We start from the raw sequence: 19,519 nt of genomic DNA on the forward strand, positions 1-19,519 counted from the left end.
CAAATCAAGATTTGAGCATGCGCAATTTCCAAATTCTGACCTCCCGTAGTATGTTATCCGATCCAATCAGAATGCTTTGCGCCTAGCGCGAGAACAGAACCGACTGGGCATATGCCTAAGTCCAGGTTCACACACTGTCTGTGATGCGCCTTTTTTCAAAGCCCATGCTAACGGATCAGAGCGTTTACACTGTGGTTACACTTACGGTAAAAGGCTAGAAATAAAAACATGCGAAAATAATTAATATCTAACACATGAGCATAGAGAGAGTTGTGAGTGCGCAGGACGCAGTTTAAGTGAGGGGAGACACGTTTTAAATGCGCACACTCTCACCGCGCAGAGCAGCGTGTATCTGAGCAATTACGTCTGGTTTTGTGACCGCGCAAAGGAAATCTGTTTGCGAACAGAGACATTTGCGCTCATACACTATTTTAATGTGCTTTCGCGTTAAATTTATGCACTCTCGCTGCTGATCGCATACACATACTGTATACACACTGCAAACACCTGAGGCACCGCTACAATTAATGAATTCTATGAACAATGCATGGCGAAAAAGAAAAGAAAAAGTTCCTGTACACTGATTTATTTTTTGCCATGTGTCTATACATTTTGTTACATCTTTACTATAGTGATAATTTTGACTTATGTCTGTTCTAGAGACATTACAACTTTTTGATAATATGATAATAATAATAACTGATAATAACTTTTGGAAATATGTTTTAAATTAATCCTGAATGCATTTATGACTGTTAAAGCATATCGGTGTGTGTCACAATTCGCAAAATTGATCAAAGAAATCGTGATTTTTTTTTTTCATATCGCACAGCCCTAGTTCATTCAATAAATACAGTTAACAATCTAGCTTCTGAGTACTTAGTTATTAGGATAACAGATGTGACCTCACTCTATCGGTTAGTAAGACTGCCACTCAAGACTGACAGTCATGCATATGTTCTGGAACAGAATAATATTGTGTCCACATCGCAGGCTTTTGCGATTAGCAAATTGCAATGTCTCAAATCGCGATTTCGATTCAATTTCGATTAATCGCACAGCCCTAGCTGTCACCCTCCACCTTGAAAGTGTACGTGGCTGCCATTATATCTCATCACGATGCAGTGGACAGTCAGTCGCTGGGGAGGCATGACTTGATCATTTGGTTCCTGAGGGGTGCCAGAAGGAAAAATCCTAATAGGACACCCCTGATACCCTCCTGGGACCTCTCTATTGTTCTGGCTGGACTTCAGAGAGGGGTCCCTTTGGGCCGCTGGATTCAGTTGAGCTTAAGTTCCTGTCTTTCAAGACAGCACTCCTGATCATGCTCACTTCCATCAAGAGGGTCGGGGACCTCCAAGTATTTTCGGTAAATGAAGAGTGCCTTGTGTTCGAGCCGGCCTACCCTATGTTGTCCTGAGACCCCTGCCTGGATACGTGCACAATGTTCCCACCACTCCCTTCCGAGACCAGGTGGTGAACCTGCAAGCACTTCCCCTGGAGGAGGCAGATCCTTGATGTTGCTGTGTCCCTTAGAGCGCATTGCATATGTGGACCACTCCCAGGGCTTCAGAAGCTCTGAACAGCTCCTGGTCTGCTTTGGAGGTTAGCAGAAGGCAGTCTGTCACCAGGCCAATTACTAGAGTTAGCATGCCTGGAGTCCCAGTCAGCCCCTTTACTGGGCTATGTGTCCTGATGGCTTGATTCCCTATGGGTTATCCCATATGTGTATTCTTCCTGGTAAGGTTTCCCTCTTGGTAAACCCATGTCTTCCCTTCCCTTCCCTCTGTCAGTCTCTTCTGGCAGCAGTTCCATCCCTACTTTTAGGTACGACCAGCCTCAGAGACCCATTCCAAATGTAGTACTGCCCCCCCCCACCCCCCCCCCGGGCCAGTCCATATCAGTATCTCCACATCACCTCCTCACAGGTAGGATGTGGTCTCTGTAGCGACCTTTTCCTAAGGATCGTTTCTACATTGTTTGGCCAAGCTGTAAGAACCAATAGGAAAGATTTGAAGCAATCTTCCACAGAAGTAGAACTTTTTGTGGGCGGAACAGCAGTATGGCCTTCCCCAGCAGCGGTGTGCCCACCCTTTGGCCCCTTTGGTACCAAGGTCAGTGAATTTGCACTGGGGCTTTGGGAAAGTTACGACCTTTAGCATAGCTTTTGTGGCACGCCACAGCTTCTCGACAATTGCAGTGCCACAAGGTTGTGACAGTGTTCAGGTTGTGGCATTTTCCATAGGACCCTATATGTCGTTTGACATAACTCGTAGTGACCGACAGATAAGGAACGTCTCGGTTACATATCTTACCCTCATTCCCTGATAGAGGGAATGGAGACATTATGTCCTCATGCCACAACTTTGACCTGTTCACTGTTGCCGGGACACGTTCTCGGCTCCTCAGCGTAAAACCTGAATGAGTGTATGCACCTGCCGCCTATTTATACCCGTAGGCACGGGGAGTGGCTCAGGTATGTTAAATCCACTAGCCAATTTTCATTGGCATTTTCTCTTAAACTCAGAGATGATTGGCCTCCCAGGTGAGACCCTATATGTCATTTGACATAACGTCTCCGTTCCCTCCATCCGGGAAAGAGGGTTATGTACGTAACCGAGACGTTACTTCTAAAAGCATCTAACTTAAATAATAATAGCTTTGGGAGCTTATATTTGGTTCAGGTATTAAATTGTTATTGTCCATCATTGTTTTCTGTTGATTTTTCTTGCATCACTAGACATTTTCATACTTTCATTTACATCTAAAATTTATGAAATATTAATTACTTTTGGGTCTTTCCATAATTACATTTCTCTTAAAGTTTTTTTTTTAAATAATAAACTATATTTAATCACACACCTGACTGTCTGCCTGTCTACATCTATAACTGTTTAAAAACATTGTTTGTTTGTTTATATAAACAAGTGATGACTTCACTTGCACATGCTTCAGTCTGGAGCAGTACCGCTATTTCAAATAACTGTAAAGTACATATTACATAGTTTGTTTAATTACATTTTTACTAGGTCTATAAATATATATATATTTTTTAGCTCTACCATTTGTGTACCTTCTAACACTTATAGGTGTGTAAAGAAGGCTTTGTCTTTTTTTCTCTTCACATACTACAAAATTATAAGATGGAACTGTTTTATTGTTGTGAATCTAAATATTTAGATTCATATGGAAAAACAAATAAGTATAGTTGTAATGTCTTTATGGTAGTATTTTTTTCAGTATCATGTGAGAAGAGACCTTTTCCTGGACTGTGCCCAGCTCGTGGAATGACCTCCCAATCTCAATTCGTACAGCTGAGTCTTTACTCATTTTCAAGAAACATCTAAAGACTCATCTTTTTCGCCTGCACTTAACCAACTAACACTAGCACTTTTCCTTTTCTTGTCTTTTCATTTATAAAAAAAAAACTGGCTATGCATTCTATACTAGACTAACTGAGACTTGTCATGGCACTTGTATACTGTTGTTGTTCTCTTGTTTACCTGACTGCTTCTATTGTTCTCATTTGTAAGTCGCTTTGGATAAAAGTGTCTGCTAAATGATTAAATGGAAATGGAAATGAAAACACAAGGTGAAAACAATCAATTAATGAGCACCCAACAAGGACTAAACAAGGGGGCGTGGTGATGTGAAACAAGGTGGCAGGATGAAAGGAGCACATGGCCAACATAAAGACAAAACCATGTGGTCATACACAGGGAAAAAAGAGAAACACTAAACGAAGATAAAATAGACACAGCTGCCAGGGCAGAACCCTGACAGTACCCCTCTCCCAAAATCAGGCAAACAAGTCCAGGGGGTGCAGACATTGCAGGACCAAAGCAACCAGGCAGCACATGAGAGGGGGTGGGAAGGGTGGGAGTAAGTCCAGGGGTGTAGCCTGACAGGGTAGAGCTGAAGGCAGCAGGCATGGTTTGAGTATGGTTAAACCCTCGCCGCAGAGAAGATGGGGCCATAGGGATACAGGTGGTTGCATAAGGAGATTTAAGGTACCCCCTCCTGAAGTTGGACTGGATCAGGAATGGGTGCTGGGACTGGCTCTGAGGGCTCTTGGATTGAATATGTAGCAGACTTTGACAGACTCTGGAATGAAGCAGACTCGGGAGCTTGAGCCAACAATGGAGCGGGTTCAGGGGCAGACTCTTGAATTTCCACAGGAGCTGCAGAACTGCCCTCCGGGACCACTGGAATGGACTCAGGAATAGGTTCTGGAATGCCCTCTGGGGCTATGGAAACTGACTCATGAGTGGATTCTTGGCCACCCTCAGGGGCTGCTGAGCTGCCCTCCGGGGCTACTGGAACAGACTCGGGAGTAGATTCTTGACTGCCCTCGGGGGCTGCTGAGCTGCCCTCTGGGGCTACTGGAATGGACTTGTCAGTGGATTCTTGACCAGCCTCGAGGGCTGTGGAATTGCCCGCTGGGGCCACCGAGATTGGAGTCCTCTCTGGGCTAGACACAGGGGCTGGAACCGAACAGCTCTGGGGCTGGCTGCTCACCACTGGACTCCAGGGTCATGACTGAAGCAGCAGACCACTTGATATCTTCCAGGGAAACTGCAGGAGGGATCTCCAGACTAAGGTCTCTAGCACTCCTGGCGCGGACCCTCCTACCCCTTCGCCTTCCGGGCCTGTAAGCGGTCACATCACCTACATCTTGACTTACTTGAACAGACATTGACACATAATTTTCAGGACAGGACTTGACTGGCTTTGAATGAGCTAGAACAGGCTTGACTGACACGGAAACAGGGGCTAACAGGGAACCTCCCTCACAGCTTCCTTGAGCTCGACTGCTTCAGAGCACTTGGTTGACTCCGATGTGACTTTGAGGGATTCAGCCGAGTCGGAGGCTGGAGCCAGCACAGAGGACTCCATGGCAGATGCAGCAGCTTTGGCCGCCCTCATTCTTCTCGCTCTCCTTTTCTCAGTGGGAGTCAGAAGATGATCAGGTACTTGACTCGATGGATGAGGGAGAGTGGGGTGATCACTGTAGGTGTACTCTGGTGGTGTAAGTATCTGCCAATCCTTGCAGTGGTGCAAATAATTGGAAAAGTTCCAAAAGTCAAAGATCCTCAATTGCTCCATCTCCCACTGAGGCAGTGGATCGTCTGAACAGAGGTTGAAGACGTCCATAAGGGCTGCATCCTGGTACTCAAGGCCCCTGGACATGGTCCAAAAGAATTGGGCAAAGGCCCTCACCTCCTGCGCCTGCTGCCGAAGAGCACCCAGGCCTTGCTGTCTCTCCTGAGCATTTACAGGGGGTAGGATCTTGAGACTCATTCTGCTGGGTCCTGACTTGGCAAGTCAAACTCACGAGAAATTAAAAAATGAGATCCAAACAAAAAGAAACTTAAACTAGACTAGAAAAAAAAGGTGACAAGATAAACTTAAACTAATTAATAACAGACTTTTACAGACAAGGAAACACTCTATTAGTATAGATCAGCTAGCAAGCTAAACAAACACTAACTCACATACAAAACAAACCAGCAACCACATGAGGGAAATGAGCACAATAAATAGGAAGGAAAGCACACAAACACAAGGTGAAAACAATCAATTAATGAGCACCCAACAAGGACTAAACAAGGGGACATGGTGATGTGAAACAAGGTGGCAGGATGAAAGGATCACATGGCCAACATAAAGACAAAGCCATGTGGTCATACACAGGGAAAACAGAGAAACACTAAACGAAGACAAAATAGACACAGCTGCCAGGGCAGAACCCTGACACTATCACTTTTTATCAGTTTAACAAATCCTAGCTGAATAAAAGTATTGAATTTATTTAAAAAAAAAAAGAAGAAAAAATTACAGACCCCAAATTACTGACCAGTAGTGTATATTGTTATTACAAAGTATTTATATTTTAAAAACATAGCTTTTTTTTTTTTTTTTTTTTTTTACTTTTATTCATCAAAGTATCCTAAAAAAGTATCACATGTTCTGAAAAAATGTTAAGCAGCAGAACTGTTTCCAACTTTGATAATGAATCATCATATTAGAATGATTTCTAAAGGATCATGTGATAATGATCCTAAAATATAATATAATGAAATAAATGATAATTTAAAGTATAATACATTTAAAAACAATTATTTTAAATTGTAATAATATATCACAATATTACATTTTTCTTTCTATATTTTTGATCAAATAAATGCAGACTTGATGAGCAGAAGAAACTTCTTTCAAAAACATTAAAAATAGTAATGTTTCCAAACTTTTGGTCTGTACTGTATCAGTTATTTATATTACAATTAGTGTAGTATTTAATGGTTTTAAATTCCAATGCAATATTTTTTTATTTTTAATGCCATGGTTTACCTACTCTTTACTAAATATATCTAGAATATTGTAGGTCACCTGCTTAATTAATTAATTAATTTAGTTATTCATTTGAATAAATATTTGGACGATGATTAAACACTCGATTTTTAAATTAGATATTTAAAAATTGTATAACTTAGGCCGATATTTTAACGATAATCGTGCAATAATCACAATTAATGCAAGAAAATACTGCATTTAAGTTTAAATTGATGCTAAAAAAGAAATACAACTGAACTCAACAAAAGATTTTATCCCTTTTATTTTCACAGTATATACACATGAATTGATATATAGTCATTCCCCATATATAAGTGTGATCTAACACATGCAAGAGTTTCTTAAACATGAAAACTTCCACAATGGAAAAGGGTTGGGAGCTTTTGATTTTAAGAAATAGAAAATGTCCATATAAAGTCTGATGGGCACCTTTTGTTTTCAGTAAAAATCAGGTCCTATTCATTCAGAATGATTTACACTTTCAGACAGCTATTGCTAAAGACAACTACCCATATTGATGGGAACATTATTTAAATACATGTCTGATGGGTACCTTTTGTTTTCTGTGATGTCAGCCTATTTACATTTGGTCAGATGCAAACAAGTTCCTATATGCAAACAGAAATATCTGACAGTGTATATGTTGAATTACATGCCTTACAAATGTTGCATGAACACATCTGTTGCAGAGCGCTTCTTGCATTAGAACAGAATATCACCAGCATTACAAGGTGGACGTTCATTCTGGCACAAATCTATCCATGTATAATTCACTCTTCTCACGTGGGATAGTTCTTGATCTTTTGTAAGCCTGCCAATGTCAGGATATGGTTTTACCAACCATTTCTGCAATGGGTAAGCAGAGTCTCCAAGAATACATCAGTTCCACAAATATGTTTTTACACTGTCATACAAAGCATTACTTTGTGGCCCAAGTCAAAAGGTGTGACTTTCTGAGGATGTTAGCATCGTGTTCCCTTCCCTGTCCAACATTCAGGCCCCAAGAAAATCCCTTTTACCAACTGCTTGTAAAATGATAGAGTGGCAGCCTCTCTGTTGAGAAAATTAGATTGGTTTCATGGTGGTTTCAATATAGGGATGTTTGAACCATCAATAGCACCCACGCACTGTGGAATATGTGCATATCATGTGTCTTGTTGCTATACTGCAGGTTTCAGAATACAAATGTATTTTTTAATGTTCTCTGGAAACTCTGAAGTCCTCCAGCTATCTGTGAATCTTTGAGCTGTGATCTCCCACCAGTCACTTGTTCGGGGATAGGCTCATTATATTGGTGTAGTAGTGATGCATCATCTGTAAAATAGTAGAATGAAAAATAAACATTAATTATCGAGTTATGGTGCAGATCTATTGAATGTCGAAACATAAATAGATGCACATTCTGAAAAGTAATAGAATGAATAGTAAACAATAAATAACTAATTATGAAAGATCTATGTGTCCATCATTTGAAAGATAATAATAGAATAAATGTTAAACATTACTTCCCTAGTCATGTCAAATATCTATAAACATAATTGTTTATACATCTGTATAAGTAGATCTACTGAATCATCACAAAAATACTACAGTGAAATGTACAATTTACTGATTTTCCTAAATATGATAAATATCAATATGAACATAAATATTTCAAAATATGTGTATAAATAGATGTACTAGCTGAAGAACAGTTCAGTGAAAGGCTAATTTCACTTGTCTGATTATGTTCAAGAGGTAACTGATGTCATGCTAGTAAAACATCTGTTTTTAGTAGAAAAGAGTCTACGATTACATTAAAGAACCCTAATCAAACAACTGTGTGGCTAGGATCACACAGATTATAAGATATTATTTAATATAACAAACTTAACCATTTCCTTACACTGTTGGTATTTCTGCTTTTGCTGTAAGCGGCTTGCACGTCGCTGTAATGCTCTTTTTCACCTTGCAGCCAACATAAACTTTCGGTGTAAACGCAGCTGAGCCTCCATCTTTGCATCTTGGTTTCGCTGCCTCATCTTCCACCAAAAAAAAAAACACCAAAAGGAGCAAACACACAGCCGCTTCGCTTCTTTGCATCTTGTTTGTTTGTTGATAATACACTAGCTACTGTGTCCTACCTGAATAACTTTCATTGTTCCCATTGAAAGGGGAGGACTTTTGTGTCACGTTTGATCCAACAAGATGTGTAAAGGGCGGGCTCTATTATGTATGGGCTGTGGTGCTACTGGCCTAGCAGTTGAAATGTAACTTGATTTTGGTGTTGGTGTGCACGGCTCCAGCTCGAGACCACTGGCCCCACCAACTCGACAGTGGAAAAGTGTTCCACTGAAAGAGAAAAGAAAGAAAAAGATAATGTATTACTTTGACTAGTTTGTGGATTGATACTAGTTTGTGCATGCTCATGCAGTACTCGCTAATGCCTGAGCGGGGAGGAGGTGTTATTATTATATGTCAGTTCCTTCAGACATGACAAAGCAGTCACCTTTTCAGATAAAGGGGGTTTGCAAGTTTTGAACCCCCTTTATCTGAAAGTAACTTATTTTTTTATTTTCTGAAAATGAAATGGTGTTTACATCATGTTTAAATTATTGAAAAATAATTATCTCTGCTGATATTCAGGACTGTAGAGGTCATCTCAAGGCCCTAATCAACCAGTGACAATCTGATCAGGATACAGACTGGATCTGGTGGCTACGGTGACCTCAGAATAAGAAAGGAACAAATTAAAATTAGCAGTAAGCAATTACTCTTCATCTAGTTTTTTATACTGCCAAGCATTATGCTATTTTTTTTTCAAATTGGTATGTTTTGCTGGGCGACAAAGAAATATTGTATAGAGCTGAGTATCATCAGTATAACAGTAAAAGCTAACACAGTGTTTCCTGATGATATCTCTCAAGGGTAACATGTAAAGCATGAAAAGTAATGGCCATAATACCGAGCCATGAGGTACTCCATACTGCACTTGTGATTAATATGATACCTCTTCATTAACTGCTACAAATTGATGGCAGTCAGATAAGTATGATTTGATCCATGCACTAATGTCGACAAAGTTTTCTATTCTATTCAAAAGAATGTTGTAGTCAATAGTGTCAAACGCAGTGTTAAGATCCAGAAGCACTAACAGAGAGATACAACCACGATCAGATGATAAGAGCAGGTCATTTGGAACTCTAAAGGGAGCAGTCTCAGTACTATGATACGGTCTAAATCCTGACTGGAAATCCTCAATGATATCATTTTTCTCTAAGAAGGAACATCATTGTGAGGATACTACCTCAGACGAAAACTAAGTAGATATTTGGGGCCAAGTTGTGTGTTTTTTTATGTGAAAAAGGTATTTCGTATTGCATGGTGGGAAAGTACTCATAAAGACTCCAGTTACAGTATATCTGATGAAATGCACATTATTATTCTTTAGTTTGGGTAAAAGTAATTCACTTTACTTGGTTGGAACAGCAGCTATGCTAATAATGTCTCTATTTGTTTCTCTGTTTTGCCACAGGGTTTACATCCGGTGGTAACTACTAACTAGGATTATCACAAACAGTCTGGATCCAGAACAACTGAGAAGAGATGATGTTGACCCTCAGAGGACCTCAGATGGTCAACTCTGAAACTACATACATAACTAACAAATATTGCTACAAGTGTGATTGCATCATATAATAATTGCTGTAAATAGTGTTAATCATCTGTTTGTCTACTTCTTTTATTAATTCTTCCGAAATTTTCTGCGGACATGACATGACTGAAAGTCACCACTGATGAGTTACTACTACTGTTGTAAAAACTGAATTTTCTGTAAAGTTGCTTTTCAAATTTTTTTTTTATTGAATTGAACTGATGTTTCTTAACTTAATTGTCCTCAGTGCGTTGTTAGCTTACTGTTTTATGTTAAAATAGCATTTGCAACTATACGAAACTATTTTGTTGTAATTAATGTAATTATATACAAAAATATAATATAATAATAATAATATTAGAAAATATTTTTATATTTAGATTAAAATGGACAAATCATAATGTCTGAGAAAGATTGTTGTAATTGTCTTTATATTTGTGGTATCTTTCTATTTTCATTTGAGAATTTTTTTTTATTATTAGAGCACATAAATTCTGATGCAAACAATCAGTTTCTACCAGCAAACTACTGCTGATCCTGAATGGCTTGTTTAATGAGTGTTTATAGTCTGAGGCTCATCAATATTAGCAGCTGATGAAAATCGTCTTTGTTTCATGTCAATAGATCCTGTATTCTCCTCATTCATTATACTGATGACTTCAGATCTGTTAATTGCCACATTAAGCTCATTGTATTGCTGTCAACAGACTTAAGCAAATTACATGATCAGCTATTGGGACTTTACAAGATAAAGATAAGTATCATATTGACATTTATTTAATGAATTGGTGATGAACTAAATTTAAACTAAAACATAGAAAAACAAATTGTTCAGTTAAACTCAACCAGTGATTTATTTGTACATTGTAAATTTGTACAATTATATTTATATGTTCATTCTTTCATTTTTTCTTACATTGTTTATATTTGGTAATTGTTGTGGTACCCCCACCCCCAACATATCTTTATATGCCTTTAAATTAAAAAGAGGTCATATAAATGTAATATAAATGGGGAAGTTGTGGCCTAATGGTTAGAGAGTCGGACTCCCAATCGAAGGGTTGTGGGTTCTAGTCTCGGGCCGGAAGGAATTGTGGGTGAGGGGAGTGCATGTACAGTTCTCTCTCCACCTTCAATACCACGACTTAGGTGCCCTTGAGCAAGGCATCGAACCCCTAAACTGCTCCCCGGGCGCCGCAGCATAAATGGCTGCCCACTGCTCCGGGTGTGTGCTCACAGTGTGTGTGTGTGTGTGTGTGTGTGTGTGTGTGTGTGTGTGTGTGTGTGTGTGTGTGTGTGTGTGTGTGTGTGTGTGTGTGTGTGTGTGTGTGTGTGCTTTCACTGCTCTGTGTGTGTGCATTTCGGATGGGTTAAATGCAGAGCACAAATTCTGAGTATGGGTCACCATACTTGGCTGAATGTCACTTCACTTTCACTTCACTTTCACTTTAATTTAAATATATAAATGGAATTCTTAGAAAAAAAAAAGATATATAAATTGTGAGTATAAAACCCTTTTGGTTAAATAACTTAAAATTTACTTCACTAGGTGGATGGGTGAATATTACCATTTTAAATGTGAAAATAATTATACGATTATGTGTAATAACTTATTTATCTCTAATTTTGGCAGATCTGCTTCTCCTTCAGTGAAGCTCCTCCCATAACAATCACACCATAAGTGAAGCTCCTCCCACAACAAGCACATGTTCAGTGAAGCTCCTCCCACTATAGTTCATCAATAAATGCTGGAATATTCCCATCAGTCTAAAAGGGAAGACGAGTATCAAAGCATCAGGAAGAAGTGAAATCTGCAGAGACAGAGTTTATTGAAGAACAGAGAGAACATGAGAGATCTAGAACCCTGCAGAATGAACCACACTGAAGAACAAACAGGTTGGTGTTTATTATTCATCCTTCATCAATGAGACTGAAAAAGTTATCAGCGGTTCATACGATTTGATGTTAATAGCAAAAAAAAAATTATCTAGGAGTTGTAAAAGAAATGTAGCGAAAAAATCCAATAAATAATATATGGGAGATTTTCTATCCCTAGGATACAAAATAAGGACTATATTCATGGAAATATTATATTTACAACATATAACATTTTGATAAGTTGATAAACCATAGAATAGTTATCACAAAAACATTGGATAAGTGTCTGCATTTTCAATATAGATCATTGCACCTTATTTTGAAAAAAAAAAAATGTCTAAATGTTCTCATGTTTGTGTAGCCTTTGTCTACTTTTACTTCAAATTTCTCAGATTGTTTTTATGATTTCTTTGTTTTTAACCTTAAATTTCAGATCTTACGGAGAAACTACATCATGTCAAAACTAGAGAGAAAACTTCAAGTAAAAGAAAAGTCAAGAAAAGTTTCACCTGTACTCAGTGTGGAAAGAGTTTCACATACAATCAGAGTTTAACCCCTTACTAGTAACCCCCCTTTTTTGGCATGGAGACCGAAATTACATACCCAAAATAAAAAGGTTTCTGCTCATGATTCTTTCTCACTATATACATAATCAACCTTTGTTCACAAAGCTGACACTTTAAAGTTTACTGTTCAGGAATCAGAATCACTCAGACTGTTATGATAATAGAGATATATAAGCTCAAACATAAAAACAAAAATAAAAATATTAAAAACATATGTTTTAAATGTATTTTAAAAAATGTTGATGTAGGAAATGAGTTTGAAAACACAGTGTAGCTAAGGCCACAAGTCTTCCAAAACATCATAAAAAATTTCTTAATCGAATCTGTAAAACTGTGAATTTTATGAAATATTTTCTAAGGCCATGTCATGTGTGTTTTTAGAGAAGGCTAATCAGATTGATTTATGGCCCTTGTCATCTCTGTAAGATCTCACATGTAAACATTCCTGTGCTCTTTGTGTATGTTTCACTGTTGAAAACTGCCCGAATCATGATTGTATTGTTCTCACCAAACGAGTCTTTCACACCTCCGCCAGGTATGACACATTATCCGCATTATTCTTTTATCATTATTCTTTTGTTTTTATTCCACCTTTATTAGCCTTGATTGTGGTTTTTCAGGCTTTACAAAGCAACAAAGCAGCGATCTCACTTCAGTCTCTCTTTGCATTTAGCCCTTATTTATCAAAAGTCTTACTATAAAAATACAACAAAACATTTTCTTACGACCTTACGTGAATTATTGAGACAAAAATGCATTATGAAGAAGAAAAGCACCTGCTGTTAGTAGCATTGGTGCTAACGTTAGCATCAAGCTACATCTGACAATTTATGAAATTATTAGTACACTTTTACTCAAAACTCACTTTAAACCCCGATCGAGTGTTTATAATAACTTCCTTTAGCGATCAGGGGTGGAATTTGGTCGTTTACTGTTGTAAAAATATGTTATTTGTAGCCTTTTTCATCGCTGCACAAGTTAGCATTTCCGATGTACATTTTCGATTTTTTTTATAAAAACGCCCCAGATCTCAAGAAATTCTCATACCAAGCTTTACTATCGTAATCGCGGGTTTATTATTCGGATATTTTGTGTGTACAGAGGTGTTTCAGTGTTGTTTTGGCCAGATAACTACCAGGAAGTGTGCAGGAAGCATGTGACACGATGGGGCGGTGTCCAGATATGAAACTCTAAGATTGACGTTTGAAAGACCCAATCAGAGTCTGAGTGACACACCGCACGAGCTGTGACCACTGCACGCACACACAGATCGCTGGGAGAGACTGTTTATCATCAGATCGCGTAAATCAGTGGAAAATGAATAGAAATGACGATTCTGTCTGAAGAAATATGAAGTAAACATCAGTAAATATATCCATATATCTCCGCAGATATGCATCTTTGGTCTAAAAATCCTTATTGACGCTGTTCAGTGAGTCTTTGTGAACACAAATAAACCGCTGCTGACGTGACTGAATAGGAGTGAGTTGTGAATTTCTATTCAAAATGTGGCATAATACGGATTTATTATTTTGCACTCCTGACATAAATCACTAAATATCTGTCACTGCAACAATGTTTTATCAAAATATTGGTCAAATATCGAAGCTTGAGTCTTTAAACTTTCCATTGATGCACAGTTTGTCCAGATGAAGTAAGACAGTGATGTTTAATGTGCTGTGAAAGTGAAACAATAATAAACTGGGGCCGTCAGCGATGTTTGCACGTAAAGGGGTTAAAGATTCACATGAGGATCCACACTGGAGAGAAACCTTACACATGTGATCAGTGCGGGAAGAGTTTTGCAGAAAAAGGAGTCCTTAAGATGCACATGAGCATCCACACTGGAGCGAAACCGTATGAATGTGATCAATGCGGAAAAATATTTTCACGTGCTTCGTACCTGAAGCAGCACCTAAAAGTACATACGCCGGGGAAACCACATTCATGTGCTTTGTGTGGAAAAAGTTTTTCACATCTGCAGAATTTAAGAGTTCATCAGAAAATACACACTGGTGTGAGAGATCACATGTGCTTTGAGTGCAAGAAGACTTTTATTACAGCTTCAGATTTGAAACAGCACCAGAGGATCCACACTGGAGAGAAACCTTACAAGTGTTCACACTGTGACAAGAGATTCAGTCAGTCAGCACCCCTTAAATCACATGAGAGGATCCACACTGGAGAGAAACCTTACAAGTGTTCACACTGTAACAAGAGATTCAGTCAGTCAGCACCCCTGAAATCACATGAGAGGATTCACACTGGAGAGAAACCTTACAAGTGTTCACACTGTGACAAGATATTCAGTCGGTTAGGATCTCTGGAAACACATGAGAGGATCCACACTGGAGAGAAACCTTACAAGTGTTCACACTGTGACAAGAGATTCAGTCGGTTAGGATCCTTGAAATCACATGAGAGGATTCACACTGGAGAGAAACCTTACAAGTGTTCACACTGCGACAAGAGATTCAATCAGTCAGGATCCCTGAAATCACATGAGAGGATTCACACTGGAGAGAAAGCGTATCACTGCACTGTATGTGGGAAGATTTTCAGTCAATCATCTTCTCTAAAGAGACATAAAACAAGCAATCACTGTAAGTAGTTATCTGCAGGTCCACTGCATTCAAGTGCTACACCTCATCTCCTCATAATAATTTGTCAAGAAACATCATCTAAATTATTCACAGTGAATAAAGATCATCTTCAAGACCATCTGTGAGATTCAGATCAACTCAAAGATAGAGCTTGTCCACTAAGTACAATATTGAAAGTTTTATTCTTGTATACAACTTTGATCATGATATAAATTATATTATTATGCATATCATTATGTTTAAAATGTTTTTCTAATGCATCTTTGTAGAAAGTTTTTACAGGTTCAAAATGTTCTTATTCACTAAGCTGAAAAGAGGCAGACTTTTTTTTTTCTAATAGCAAGATATTCTTCCATTTTACAAAATGCAGATGTAAGAAATACTGTCTTGTAGGTTTGCATCTCATGCTTTTTCTTTTTTTTTCTCTCTTGAGATTTTTTGTTTTCTTGTTAGTCATTATTCTTGTTAGTCATTAAAGTGAGAGATGTCTAGTTCATTTCCACTTTATTTGCTTCAATTATTAAACTTTTACTGTCTGCTGATTTTTCCTGCAGCAAGAATGAATAATTTTATGATTATGATTGCTTTTGTGGTTTCCATAATTACATTTCTCTATAAAGCTTTTAAATGCCCAATAAACTATATTTCACTGTATATCTTACTCTCTGTCTATCTACATCTACAGAGTTTTGCAGTTTTAAACAGAGTTTGGCATCATCTATAGTTGGTTTTGCCTTGAAGTGATTATGCCATCATTTGCTCAGTGTGAAAACAGTGTGAACAGTTCAAGCTTATTTACGTTATTGTAAACACAGTTTGTTTAATCATTATTTGTATGGATCTTCATATTTTCTGATTCTAGTTCAAATTGAATTACAATTAAAACGTCATTCAGAGAGTAGAGCTGAAATATTGATTGAGATCCTTAAAACAGATTCAGATAGTGGGAATTATTGTAGTTTTCTGTTGGGTACCAGCGCATGTAGGATTGAAAGGAAATGAGTTGGCAGACAAATATGCATAAGATGCAACAAAGAGAACAGATCCTCAAAACTTGCCTTTACCCTGTCATACAAAGGCAAGGCAATGCAAGTTTATTTATATAGCACATTTTGTACACAATGGTAATTCAAAGTGCTTTCATAAAAGAAAGTAAAATAATCATGAAGAAAAATAATAACAAAAATAAAACAAGCAATTTTAAAAACTTTTAAAATGATTAAAACATTTACTTAATTAAAATGAATTTTAAAAAATGTAGAAAATTATTTTACATAAAAAGAAATCAGTGAAAATATAGTGCAATCAGTTCGGACATTGCACTGTGCTCATTCAATAAATGCACAGCTAAACAGATGAGTTTTTAGTCTAGATTTAAACGTGACCAGTGTTTTAGCACATCTGATCTCTTCTGGTAGCTGAAGTAGAGCGCAGTCTCGAGGGTACCCCCCGGCCTGTGAGGGGCGATGGGGGTATGTGACGAGTGGGGTGGGGCCGAGAGACGTGGGAACATGGAGTGAGGCCAGGTCTATTGATTGGAGATGAGCTACACCTGTGACCCACCACCGGTCTCGAGTCCCACGTAGGAGATGGAAGGATATAAAACTACTGCTTTGACTTGACTACTGAAACTAAGGTCTGTCTCCAGAATCACACCAAGATTCCTGACTTGATTTATAGTTGTTTGCCCCCTTAGAGTCAAGGTATGCACTTGTTTTTTCCTTGTTTAACTGAAGAAAGTTCTGGCACATCCAACTATTAATTTCAATGCGTTGGCAGAGGGAGTCAATGGGGCTGTTGTCATTTGGATATAAGGCTAGGTAAATCTGGATATCATCAGCATAGGTGTGATAGACAATTTGGTTCTTTCTCATTATTTGACTTAGTGGAAGCATATACAGGCTAAACAAAAGCGGTTCGAGCATTGAGCCTTGTGGGACTCCGCATGTCATGGATGTCCACTTAAGACTTATCAGAATCAGAATCAGAATGAGCTTTATTGCCAGGTATGTTTACACATAAGAGGAATTTGTTTTCGTGATAGAAGCTCCGCAGTACAGAATGACAGCGGCAGAACATAAACACATAATAATAATAATAATAATAATAATAATAATAATAAATACAAATAAGTAGGTAAGGAATGACAATATACAAATTGACAATTGTAGGCAGTTATAACACAAAAAGCAGTTATGTATGTACAGGTATATTATGTGCAAAATTTAAGTGTACAGTAAGTATGTATATCTAAATAAGTATAAATAAGTGTATGTGTATATAAATATAAAATGTAGTGTGTTCCACAGTTATTATCAAGTGTTTATTAGTTGGATTGCCTGAGGGAAGAAACTGTACCTGTGTCTGGTCGTTCTGGTGCTCTGTGCATACAGTTCTTGAATAGAAGGGCGGGTTGTACCGATGATTAGCTCAGCAGTCCGGACTACCCTCTGTAGTCTTCTGATGTCTGATTTTGTTGCTGAACCAAACCAGACAGTTATTGAAGTACACAGTACAGACTCAATGACGGCCGAGTAGAACTGTTTTAGCAGCTCCTGTGGCAGGTTAAACTTCCTCAGCTGGCGAAGGAAATACAACCTTTGCTGGGCCTTTTTAACAATGGAGTCAATGTGATTGTCCCACTTCAGGTCCTGAGAGATGGTGGTTCCCAGGAATCTGAATGACTCCACTGCAGTCACAGTGCTGTTCATGATGGTGAGTGGGGAAAGTGCAGGTGGGTTTCTCCTAAAGTCCACGATCATCTCCACTGTTTTGAGCTGTGTTCAGCTCCAGGTTGTTAAGACTGCACCAAACAGCCAGCTGCTCAACCTCTTGTCTGTAAGCAGGCTCATTACCGTCCTGGATGAGGCCGATGACTGTGGTGTCGTCTGCAAACTTCAGGAGCTTGACAGAGGAGTCTTTAGAGGTGCAGTCGTTGGTGTACAGGGAGAAAAGCAGAGGGGACAGAACACATCCCTGAGGGGCACCAGTGTTGGTGGAGCAGTTGTTTGATGTGAATATCCCCAGTCTCACTAACTGTTGCCTATCTGTCAGAAAGCTGGTGATCCACTGACAGATAGAGCTAGGAACAGAGAGCTGGGTCAGTTTGGTCTGGAGGGTTGTTGGGATGATGGTGTTGAATGCCGAACTAAAGTCCACAAATAGGATCCTCACATAAGTCCCTGTTTTGTCCAGATGTTGCAGGATGAAGTGCAATCCCATGTTGATAGCATCATCCACGGACCTGTTTGTTCGGAAGGCACTTCACACAACTCCAGGGATCTGTTGAAGATCTGTGAAAACATGGGGGCCAGCTGGTCAGCACATATTTTCAGACAGGCTGGTGTAACACCATCTGGGCCTGGTGCTTTTCTTCTTTTGTTCTTCTTGAAGACCTGGCGCACATCATCTTCACAGATTTGAAGAGCATGAGGTGTGGAGGGTGGGATTGCAGGATGTGTTAATGGTTGTGTAGGGAGATGGTCAGAATGGGTGTTGGGAGTTTCAAATCTGCAATAAAACTCATTCAGGTCGTTAGCAAGTCGTTGATTAGCCTCAGTGCAAGGGGATGGTGTCTTGTAGTTCGTGATGGCTCTTAGACCTCTCCACACTGAAGTTGAGTCGTTGGAAGTAAACTGGTCTTCTAACTTTTTAGCGTAGGTCTTTTTAGCCGCTCTGATCTCTTTGTTCAGTGTATTCCTGGCCTGATTGTACAAGACCCTGTCCCCATTTCTGTAGGCATCCTCTTTGGCCTGACGAAGATGTCTGAGTTTTACTGTAAACCATGGCTTATCATTGTTGAATGTTAAATAAGTCCTGGTAGGAATGCATATATCCTCACAGAAACTAATATAGGATGTTACAGTCTCTGTGAGTTCGTCAAGATCGGTGGTAGCAGCTTCAAAAACACTCCAATCAGTGAGGTCAAAACAAGATTGTAAATCCTGCTCTGTTTCGCTGGTCCATCTCTTCACAGTCCTTACTTACTGTGCAGTGTTTATGGGCGATCAGCATATATTCGTACTCAAACAATTAGTTTCTACCAGCAAACACTCAGAATAAAGTGAGATGATTGAATGGCTTGTTTAATGAGTGATTATCAACATTATCAGCTGATGAAAATCCTCTTTATTTCATGATAATAGATCCTGTTTTCAGCTCATTCATTATACTGATGACTTCAGATCTGTTAATTGCCACATTAAGCTAATCTTCCTGCTGTTAACAGACTTAAGCAAACAAGACGATCAGCTATTGTGACATTATAGATATCGTTACAACATTTATTTTATAAATCTGTAATGAACCATGCTTTACACACAAAACTAAAACACAATAAATAAATACAAGTTGTTAAGTTAAACTTTATTAAGTTAAAATAAATGTGTACATTTGATTTTCTAAGTTTGTTTATTTAAAACTTACATTGTATATATCTGGTATCATTTAAAGGCTGAAATCCAAAGTTTTACTATATTTTGTTA

The 19,519-nt window shown here is 38.5% G+C and overlaps 1 protein-coding gene across 1 annotated transcript; it reads left to right on the forward strand.

Annotated features, from left to right (window-relative positions):
* The first annotated feature begins 14,179 nt into the window (after positions 1 to 14,179).
* On the forward strand, positions 14,180 to 15,263 carry LOC113076651 (zinc finger protein 271-like). Its single transcript, XM_026249345.1, has one exon. It carries the CDS (start codon positions 14,180 to 14,182, stop codon positions 15,041 to 15,043), a length of 864 nt encoding a protein of 287 aa, XP_026105130.1. The 3' UTR covers positions 15,044 to 15,263.
* The last annotated feature ends 4,256 nt before the right edge of the window (positions 15,264 to 19,519 follow it).

The sequence above is a fragment of the Carassius auratus genome, unplaced genomic scaffold, assembly GCF_003368295.1.
Source record: "Carassius auratus strain Wakin unplaced genomic scaffold, ASM336829v1 scaf_tig00020930, whole genome shotgun sequence".
Classification (NCBI taxonomy): domain Eukaryota; kingdom Metazoa; phylum Chordata; class Actinopteri; order Cypriniformes; family Cyprinidae; genus Carassius; species Carassius auratus.

What these genes read in the sequence shown, in the direction of transcription:
- LOC113076651 (XM_026249345.1), top strand. Translation starts at nt 14,180, where the DNA reads ATGAGGATCCACACTGGAGAGAAACCTTACACATGTGATCAGTGCGGG.